Below are 11,340 nucleotides of genomic sequence, written 5' to 3'. Positions count from 1 at the left end.
GCGGAGAGGGGGAAGAGGGGGGGCGGAGAGGGGGAAGAGGGGGGGCGGAGAGGGGGAAGAGGGGGGGCGGAGAGGGGGAAGAGGGGGGCGGAGAGGGGGAAGAGGGGGGGCGGAGAGGGGGAAGAGGGGGGGCGGAGAGGGGGAAGAGGGGGGGCGGAGAGGGGGAAGAGGGGGGGCGGAGAGGGGGAAGAGGGGGGGCGGAGAGGGGGAAGAGGGGGGGCGGAGAGGGGGAAGAGGGGGGGCGGAGAGGGGGAAGAGGGGGGGCGGAGAGGGGGGAAGAGGGGGGGCGGAGAGGGGGAAGAGGGGGGCGGAGAGGGGGAAGAGGGGGGGCGGAGAGGGGGAAGAGGGGGGGCGGAGAGGGGGAAGAGGGGGGGCGGAGAGGGGGAAGAGGGGGGGCGGAGAGGGGGAAGAGGGGGGGCGGAGAGGGGGAAGAGGGGGGGCGGAGAGGGGGAAGAGGGGGGGCGGAGAGGGGGAAGAGGGGGGGCGGAGAGGGGGAAGAGGGGGGGCGGAGAGGGGGAAGAGGGGGGGGCGGAGAGGGGGAAGAGGGGGGGCGGAGAGGGGAAGAGGGGGGGCGGAGAGGGGGGAAGAGGGGGGGCGGAGAGGGGGAAGAGGGGGGGCGGAGAGGGGGAAGAGGGGGGGCGGAGAGGGGGAAGAGGGGGGGCGGAGAGGGGGAAGAGGGGGGGCGGAGAGGGGGAAGAGGGGGGGCGGAGAGGGGGAAGAGGGGGGGCGGAGAGGGGGAAGAGGGGGGGCGGAGAGGGGGAAGAGGGGGGGCGGAGAGGGGGAAGAGGGGGGGCGGAGAGGGGGAAGAGGGGGGGCGGAGAGGGGGAAGAGGGGGGGCGGAGAGGGGGAAGAGGGGGGGCGGAGAGGGGGAAGAGGGGGGGCGGAGAGGGGGAAGAGGGGGGGCGGAGAGGGGGAAGAGGGGGGGCGGAGAGGGGGAAGAGGGGGGGCGGAGAGGGGGAAGAGGGGGGGCGGAGAGGGGGAAGAGGGGGGGGCGGAGAGGGGGAAGAGGGGGGGCGGAGAGGGGGAAGAGGGGGGGCGGAGAGGGGGAAGAGGGGGGGCGGAGAGGGGGAAGAGGGGGGGCGGAGAGGGGGAAGAGGGGGGGCGGAGAGGGGGAAGAGGGGGGGCGGAGAGGGGGAAGAGGGGGGGCGGAGAGGGGGAAGAGGGGGGGCGGAGAGGGGGAAGAGGGGGGGCGGAGAGGGGGAAGAGGGGGGGCGGAGAGGGGGAAGAGGGGGGGCGGAGAGGGGGGAAGAGGGGGGGCGGAAGAGGGGGGGGGAAGAGGGGGGGCGGAGAGGGGGAAGAGGGGGGGGGAAGAGGGGGGGGGAAGAGGGGGGGCGGAGAGGGGGGGCGGAGAGGGGGAAGAGGGGGGGCGGAGAGGGGGAAGAGGGGGGGGCGGAGAGGGGGAAGAGGGGGGGCGGAGAGGGGGAAGAGGGGGGGCGGAGAGGGGGAAGAGGGGGGGCGGAGAGGGGGAAGAGGGGGGGCGGAGAGGGGGAAGAGGGGGGGCGGAGAGGGGGAAGAGGGGGGGCGGAGAGGGGGAAGAGGGGGGGCGGAGAGGGGGGGCGGAGAGAGGGGGAAGAGGGGGGGCGGAGAGGGGGAAGAGGGGGGGCGGAGAGGGGGAAGAGGGGGGGCGGAGAGGGGAAGAGGGGGGGCGGAGAGGGGGAAGAGGGGGGGCGGAGAGGGGAAGAGGGGGGGCGGAGAGGGGGAAGAGGGGGGGCGGAGAGGGGGAAGAGGGGGGGCGGAGAGGGGGAAGAGGGGGGGCGGAGTGAGGAGGGGGAGGGGGAGTGAGGAGGGGGAGGGGGAGGGGGAGGGGGAGGGGGAGGGGGAGGGGAGGGGGAGGGGGAGGGGGAGGTGAGGAGGGGGAGGGGGAGGTGAGGAGGGGGAGGGGGAGGGGAGGTGAGGAGGGGGAGGGGGAGGGGAGGTGAGGAGGGGGAGGGGGAGGGGGAGGTGAGGAGGGGGAGGGGGAGGGGGAGGGTGGAGGTGGGAGGAGGGGGGAGGGGAGGGGGAGGGGGAGGGGGAGGGGGGGTGAGGGGGGGGGTGAGGGGGAGGGGGGGTGAGGAGGGGGAGGGGGAGGGGGAGGGGGGGTGAGGGGGAGGGGGAGGGGGGGGGTCCGGCGCCGAGGGGCGGCTGGAAACAAGTTCCCGGAGCTGAAGTTGCCCCTCCTCGGCCTCGTTCCCCTCCAACCCGGGCGATCCCTGTGCCGCTCCTGGGGAGACCCTCGCCCACACCCTGGGTCCCCGCGGCCTGCACATCCAGCTCCCCGCGGCCGCGCCTCCCACAAACTTACTTCTTCACAACGTTTTGAATCACCGCCGCCATCTTCCCCGCTCCTTCCGCCGCCGCGCCTGCGCGGAGGGTCGGGTCCGACGTCCAGTGAGCATGCGTGGGGAGTGGGGGGGGGGGGGGAGTAGGATTGTGCCCCAGTACGCGTGCGCGGCCAGTGCCTCCGCCTAGCGTCCCACTGCGGTTGCGCCAACTCCGACCCACGTGACTTAACCGGACGCGAAACACGTGACGCGCTCATTCCCTCCCACAGCGGCGAGCATGCGCAGAAAGCCGGAGGGGCTGGAAGGCCTGGAGCGCCGCCATTCGGTTATGCGGGAAATTTCGCAGAATGTGTCAAAATGAAATTTATAAAGTGTTAATAACTCGGTGAACTTTATTCGTACACTTACAAAGTGAGTTAAACACCACTCAAAAGCTTCTTAAAGTTTATTATATACAATTAATTGCACTGAAGGTTTTAAATCAAGGTGACAAATTTATTGCATAGCAGGATCCCACAAACAACAATGAGATGTAGGACAAGTTAATCTAATTTTAGAGATGCTATTTGTTGGATAAATATTAGTCAGGCCTCCAGGGAAGGCTCCCCAAACTTCACCAATGATGCCAGAGATTGTTTTAAGTGTCAGCCATGGCTCGGTGGGGAGCAATGTCTCTCTCTCTCTCATCTCTGAGTCAGAAGGTAGTGGGTTTGAGCCTCCCTCCAGAGCCCAGAGCCCAGAGGGCCAACACTCAGGGAGCACTGCATAGTCGGAGGGTCAGTACCAACTAAGGAAGCGCCACACTGTCAGAGGGTCAGTACTGAAGCCACTGTTGTTAGAAGAGCAGGAGAGTTCTCTGGTGTCCTGGAGCCAATAGAACCAACAGCACTAAAAACAGATGATTTGGTCATTTAGCACAATGCCGTTTGTGAGATATTGCCATGTGAAAATTGACTGTTCCATTACTGGAGCTATTGCAGACAGAATGACACAGCTGATTCCCGCCAACTCCAATGCAGGAAGCAGTCCATGGAAGTTATAAGCAGGAATGTTGGTCGATTTATTTCCCCCTCTCTCGAGCTGCAGAGGCCAGTTGTTACCCCTCATCATTATTTTTATAATTTGTTTCATGGGATGTCGGCATCGCTGGCCAGGCCAGAATTTATTGCCCAACCATAATTGCCCTTGAGAAGGTGGTGGTGAGCTGCCTTCTTGAACCACTGCAGTCCATGAGGGGTCGGTACACCCACAGTGCTGTTAGGAAGGGAGTTCCAGGATTTTGACCCAGCGACAGTGAAGGAAAGGTGATATAGTTCCAAGTCAGGATGGTGTGTGACTTGGAGGGGAACTTGCAGGTGGTGGTGTTCCCATGCATCTACTGCCCTTGTCCTTCTAGGTGAGAGAAGTCATGAGTTTGGCAGGTGGCTACAATCAACAAACTCAGCACGGGAGCAAGGTTCAAAGTTGAAATCCGTGAGGGCTTAGCACCACATTACTGACGAGCTACACAGAAAATGAATACGTGATCTCTGAACTGGTGTGATGTAATCACAGTCTGCACTGAGTTAGCTGAACCCAGCTGGGACTGCAGGAAGTGAATGTTATGGTCAATTTCACCATCCCCTCCAGACAGGCAATGGAAAAATCAGCCATGGCTCTGACTGCTATTCAGCAAGACCCTGTAAGAGCTTGTGAGTGGGTGGTCATTCGGTGTCAGTGGGATCGGGGTGGGCTATAATGTTGTATAATGGTCAATAGCCCGCGGATACTCAGGTGAAAAAACAGAATCACAGAATTACGGCACAGAAGGAGACCATTTGGCCCATCGTGTCAGTGCTGCTTCTTTGAAAGAGCAATTTACCTAGTGCCACTCCCCTGCCTTCTCCTGAAGGCCTTGATTGAACCTGCCTCCACCACACTCTCAGACAGTGCATTCCAAATCCGAAACACTCACTGAACCTGCCTCCACCACACTCTCAGACAGTGCATTCCAGATCCTAAACACACACTGAACCTGCCTCCACCACACTCTCAGACAGTGCATTCCAGATCCTAAACACTCACTGAACCTGCCTCCACCACACTCTCAGACAGTGCATTCCAGATCCTAAACACCCACTGAACCTGCCTCCACCTCACTCTCAGACAGTGCATTCCAGATCCTAAACACTCACTGAACCTGCCTCCACCACACTCTCAGACAGTGCATTCCAGATCCTAAACACACACTGAACCTGCCTCCACCACACTCTCAGACAGTGCATTCCAGATCCTAAACACTCACTGAACCTGCCTCCACCACACTCTCAGACAGTGCATTCCAGATCCTAAACACCCACTGAACCTGCCTCCACCTCACTCTCAGACAGTGCATTCCAGATCCTAAACACTCACTGAACCTGCCTCCACCACACTCTCAGACAGTGCATTCCAGATCCTAAACACACACTGAACCTGCCTCCACCTCACTCTCAGACAGTGCATTCCAGATCCTAAACACTCACTGAACTTGCCTCCACCTCACTCTCAGACAGTGCATTCCAGATCCTAAACACTCACTGAACTTGCCTCCACCACACTCTCAGACAGTGCATTCCTGATCCTAAACACTCACTGAACCTGCCTCCACCACACTCTCAGACAGTGCATTCCAGATCCTAAACACTCACTGAACTTGCCTCCACCTCACTCTCAGACAGTGCATTCCAGATCCTAAACACTCACTGAACTTGCCTCCACCACACTCTCAGACAGTGCATTCCAGATCCTAAACACTCACTGAACCTGCCTCCACCACACTCTCAGACATTGCATTCCAGATCCTAAACACTCACTGAACCTGCCTCCACCACACTCTCAGACAGTGCATTCCAGATCCTAAACACACACTGAACCTGCCTCCACCACACTCTCAGACAGTGCATTCCAGATCCTAAACACTCACTGAACCTGCCTACACCACACTCTCAGACAGTGCATTCCAGATCCTAAACACTCACTGAACCTGCCTCCACCACACTCTCAGACAGTGCATTCCAGATCCTAAACACTCACTGAACCTGCCTCCACCTCACTCTCAGACATTGCATTCCAGATCCTAAACACTCACTGAAACTGCCTCCACCAGCCTCTCAGACAGTGCATTCCAGATCCTAAACACTCACTGAACCTGCCTCCACCACACTCTCGGACAGTGCATTCCAGATCCTAAACACTCACTGAACCTGCCTCCATCGCACTCTCGGGCAGTGCATTCCAGATCCTAAACACTCACTGAACCTGCCTCCACCTCACTCTCAGACAGTGCATTCCAGATCCTAAACACTCACTGAACCTGCCTCCACCACACTCTCAGACAGTGCATTCCAGACCCTAAACACTCACTGAACCTGCCTCCACCACACTCTCAGACAGTGCATTCCAGATCCTAAACACACACTGAACCTGCCTCCACCACACTCTCAGACAGTGCATTCCAGATCCTAAACACACACTGAACCTGCCTCCATCACACTCTCAGACAGTGCATTCCAGATCCTAAACACTCACTGAACCTGCCTCCACCTCACTCTCAGACAGTGCATTCCAGATCCTAAACACTCACTGAACCTGCCTCCACCACACTCTCAGACAGTGCATTCCAGATCCTAAACACTCACGGAACCTGCCTCCACCACACTCTCAGACAGTGCATTCCAGATCCTAAACACTCACTGAACCTGCCTCCACCACACTCTCAGACAGTGCATTCCAGATCCTAAACACTCACTGAACCTGCCTCCACCACACTCTCAGACAGTGCATTCCAGATCCTAAACATTCACTGAACCTGCCTCCACCACACTCTCAGACAGTGCATTCCAGATCCTAAACATTCACTGAACCTGCCTCCACCACACTCTCAGACAGTGCATTCCAGATCCTAAACACTCACTGAACCTGCCTCCACCACACTCTCAGACAGTGCATTCCAGATCCTAAACACTCACTGAACCTGCCTACACCACACTCTCAGACAGTGCATTCCAGATCCTAAACACCCACTGAACCTGCCTCCACCGCACTCTCAGACATTGCATTCCAGATCCGAAACACTCACTGAAACTGCCTCCACCAGCCTCTCAGACAGTGCATTCCAGATCCTAAACACTCACTGAACCTGCCTCCACCACACTCTCAGACAGTGCATTCCAGATCCTAAACACTCACTGAACCTGCCTCCACCACACTCTCAGACAGTGCATTCCAGATCCTAAACACTCACTGAACCTGCCTCCACCACACTCTCAGACAGTGCATTCCAGATCCTAAACACTCACTGAACCTGCCTCCACCTCACTCTCAGACAGTGCATTCCAGATCCTAAACACTGACTGAACCTGCCTCCACCACACTCTCAGACAGTGCATTCCAGATCCTAAACACTCACTGAACCTGCCTCCACCACACTCTCAGACAGTGCATTCCAGATCCTAAACACTCACTGAACCTGCCTACACCACACTCTCAGACAGTGCATTCCAGATCCTAAACACTCACTGAACCTGCCTCCACCACACTCTCAGACAGTGCATTCCAGATCCGAAACACTCACTGAACCTGCCTCCACCTCACTCTCAGACAGTGCATTCCAGATCCTAAACACCCACTGAACCTGCCTCCACCGCACTCTCAGACATTGCATTCCAGATCCGAAACACTCACTGAAACTGCCTCCACCAGCCTCTCAGACAGTGCATTCCAGATCCGAAACACTCACTGAACCTGCCTCCACCACACTCTCAGACAGTGCATTCCAGATCCTAAACACTCACTGAACCTGCCTCCACCTCACTCTCAGACAGTGCATTCCAGATCCTAAACACTCACTGAACCTGCCTCCACCACACTCTCAGACAGTGCATTCCAGATCCTAAACACTCACTGAACCTGCCTCCACCACACTCTCAGACAGTGCATTCCAGATCCTAAACACTCACTGAACCTGCCTCCACCACAGTCTCAGACAGTGCATTCCAGATCCTAAACACACACTGAACCTGCCTCCACCACACTCTCAGACAGTGCATTCCAGATCCTAAACACTCACTGAACCTGCCTCCACCTCACTCTCAGACAGTGCATTCCAGATCCTAAACACTCACTGAACCTGCCTCCACCACACTCTCAGACAGTGCATTCCAGATCCTAAACACTCACTGAACCTGCCTCCGCCACACTCTCAGACAGTGCATTCCAGATCCTAAACACCCACTGAACCTGCCTCCACCGCACTCTCAGACATTGCATTCCAGATCCGAAACACTCACTGAAACTGCCTCCACCACACTCTCAGACAGTGCATTCCAGATCCTAAACACACACTGAAACTGCCTCCACCACACACTCAGACAGTGCATTCCAGATCCTAAACACACACTGAACCTGCCTCCACCGCACTCTCAGACATTGCATTCCAGATCCGAAACACTCACTGAAACTGCCTCCACCAGCCTCTCAGACAGTGCATTCCAGATCCGAAACACTCACTGAACCTGCCTCCACCACACTCTCAGACAGTGCATTCCAGATCCTAAACACACACTGAAACTGCCTCCACCACACACTCAGACAGTGCATTCCAGATCCTAAACACTCACTGAACCTGCCTCCACCACACTCTCAGACAGTGCATTCCAGATCCTAAACACACACTGAACCTGCCTCCACCACACACTCAGACAGTGCATTCCAGATCCTAAACACTCACTGAACCTGCCTCCATCACACTCTCAGACAGTGCATTCCAGATCCTAAACACTCACTGAACCTGCCTCCACCACACTCTCAGACAGTGCATTCCAGATCCGAAACACTCACTGAACCTGCCTCCACCACACTCTCAGACAGTGCATTCCAGATCCTAAACACACACTGAAACTGCCTCCACCACACACTCAGACAGTGCATTCCAGATCCTAAACACACACTGAACCTGCCTCCACCGCACTCTCAGACAGTGCATTCCAGATCCTAAACACACACTGAACCTGCCTCCACCACACTCTCAGACAGTGCATTCCAGATCCGAAACACTCACTGAAACTGCCTCCACCAGCCTCTCAGACAGTGCATTCCAGATCCGAAACACTCACTGAACCTGCCTCCACCACACTCTCAGACAGTGCATTCCAGATCCTAAACACACACTGAAACTGCCTCCACCACACACTCAGACAGTGCATTCCAGATCCTAAACACTCACTGAACCTGCCTCCACCACACTCTCAGACAGTGCATTCCAGATCCTAAACACACACTGAACCTGCCTCCACCACACTCTCAGACAGTGCATTCCAGATCCTAAACACTCACTGAACCTGCCTCCACCACACTCTCAGACAGTGCATTCCAGATCCTAAACACTCACTGAACCTGCCTCCACCTCACTCTCAGACAGTGCATTCCAGATCCTAAACACTCACTGAACCTGCCTCCACCACACTCTCAGACAGTGCATTCCAGATCCTAAACACTCACTGAACCTGCCTCCACCACACTCTCAGACAGTGCATTCCAGATCCTAAACACTCACTGAACCTGCCTCCACCACACTCTCAGACAGTGCATTCCAGATCCTAAACACTCACTGAACCTGCCTCCACCACACTCTCAGACAGTGCATTCCAGATCCTAAACACTCACTGAACCTGCCTCCACCACACTCTCAGACAGTGCATTCCAGATCCTAAACACTCACTGAACCTGCCTCCACCACACTCTCAGACAGTGCATTCCAGATCCTAAACACTCACTGAACCTGCCTCCACCTCACTCTCAGACAGTGCATTCCAGATCCTAAACACTCACTGAACCTGCCTCCACCACAGTCTCAGACAGTGCATTCCAGATCCTAAACACACACTGAACCTGCCTCCACCACACTCTCAGACAGTGCATTCCAGATCCGAAACACTCACTGAACCTGCCTCCACCTCACTCTCAGACAGTGCATTCCAGATCTTACACAATCACTGAACCTGCCTCCACCACACTCTCAGACAGTGCATTCCAGATCCTAAACACTCACTGAACCTGCCTACACCACACTCTCAGACAGTGCATTCCAGATCCTAAACACCCACTGAACCTGCCTCCACCGCACTCTCAGACATTGCATTCCAGATCCGAAACACTCACTGAACCTGCCTCCACCACACTCTCAGACAGTGCATTCCAGATCCTAAACACTCACTGAACCTGCCTCCACCACACTCTCAGACAGTGCATTCCAGACCCTAAACACTCACTGAACCTGCCTCCACCTCACTCTCAGACAGTGCATTCCAGATCCTAAACACTCACTGAACCTGCCTCCACCACACTCTCAGACAGTGCATTCCAGATCCTAAACACACACTGAACCTGCCTCCACCACACTCTCAGACAGTGCATTCCAGATCCGAAACACTCACTGAAACTGCCTCCACCAGCCTCTCAGACAGTGCATTCCAGATCCGAAACACTCACTGAACCTGCCTCCACCACACTCTCAGACAGTGCATTCCAGATCCTAAACACACACTGAAACTGCCTCCACCACACACTCAGACAGTGCATTCCAGATCCTAAACACTCACTGAACCTGCCTCCACCACACTCTCAGACAGTGCATTCCAGATCCTAAACACACACTGAACCTGCCTCCACCACACTCTCAGACAGTGCATTCCAGATCCTAAACACTCACTGAACCTGCCTCCACCACACTCTCAGACAGTGCATTCCAGATCCTAAACACTCACTGAACCTGCCTCCACCTCACTCTCAGACAGTGCATTCCAGATCCTAAACACTCACTGAACCTGCCTCCACCACACTCTCAGACAGTGCATTCCAGATCCTAAACACTCACTGAACCTGCCTCCACCACACTCTCAGACAGTGCATTCCAGATCCTAAACACTCACTGAACCTGCCTCCACCACACTCTCAGACAGTGCATTCCAGATCCTAAACACTCACTGAACCTGCCTCCACCACACTCTCAGACAGTGCATTCCAGATCCTAAACACTCACTGAACCTGCCTCCACCACACTCTCAGACAGTGCATTCCAGATCCTAAACACTCACTGAACCTGCCTCCACCACACTCTCAGACAGTGCATTCCAGATCCGAAACACTCACTGAAACTGCCTCCACCAGCCTCTCAGACAGTGCATTCCAGATCCGAAACACTCACTGAACCTGCCTCCACCACACTCTCAGACAGTGCATTCCAGATCCTAAACACACACTGAAACTGCCTCCACCACACACTCAGACAGTGCATTCCAGATCCTAAACACTCACTGAACCTGCCTCCACCACACTCTCAGACAGTGCATTCCAGATCCTAAACACACACTGAACCTGCCTCCACCACACTCTCAGACAGTGCATTCCAGATCCTAAACACTCACTGAACCTGCCTCCACCACACTCTCAGACAGTGCATTCCAGATCCTAAACACTCACTGAACCTGCCTCCACCTCACTCTCAGACAGTGCATTCCAGATCCTAAACACTCACTGAACCTGCCTCCACCACACTCTCAGACAGTGCATTCCAGATCCTAAACACTCACTGAACCTGCCTCCACCACACTCTCAGACAGTGCATTCCAGATCCTAAACACTCACTGAACCTGCCTCCACCACACTCTCAGACAGTGCATTCCAGATCCTAAACACTCACTGAACCTGCCTCCACCACACTCTCAGACAGTGCATTCCAGATCCTAAACACTCACTGAACCTGCCTCCACCACACTCTCAGACAGTGCATTCCAGATCCTAAACACTCACTGAACCTGCCTCCACCACACTCTCAGACAGTGCATTCCAGATCCTAAACACTCACTGAACCTGCCTCCACCTCACTCTCAGACAGTGCATTCCAGATCCTAAACACTCACTGAACCTGCCTCCACCACAGTCTCAGACAGTGCATTCCAGATCCTAAACACACACTGAACCTGCCTCCACCACACTCTCAGACAGTGCATTCCAGATCCGAAACACTCACTGAACCTGCCTCCACCTCACTCTCAGACAG

At 56.1% G+C, this 11,340-nt stretch overlaps 1 protein-coding gene across 1 annotated transcript in view; it reads right to left on the bottom strand.

Annotated features, from left to right (window-relative positions):
* Positions 1 to 2,355, bottom strand: part of LOC137356012 (zinc finger protein ubi-d4-like) — a 48,874-nt gene extending 46,519 nt beyond the window's left edge. The window contains exon 1 of the mRNA XM_068021713.1: positions 2,282 to 2,355. Within this exon, the coding sequence (XP_067877814.1) occupies positions 2,282 to 2,313 (32 nt within the window). The 5' untranslated portion in view covers positions 2,314 to 2,355. The remainder of the gene's footprint in view (positions 1 to 2,281) is intronic.
* Between the last annotated feature and the right edge of the window lie 8,985 nt (positions 2,356 to 11,340).

The sequence above is a fragment of the Heterodontus francisci genome, chromosome 44, assembly GCF_036365525.1.
Source record: "Heterodontus francisci isolate sHetFra1 chromosome 44, sHetFra1.hap1, whole genome shotgun sequence".
NCBI classification, from domain to species: Eukaryota; Metazoa; Chordata; class Chondrichthyes; order Heterodontiformes; family Heterodontidae; genus Heterodontus; species Heterodontus francisci.
Note: the sequence above shows the minus strand (reverse complement) of the source record. Positions and strands in the feature narration are given on the sequence as shown.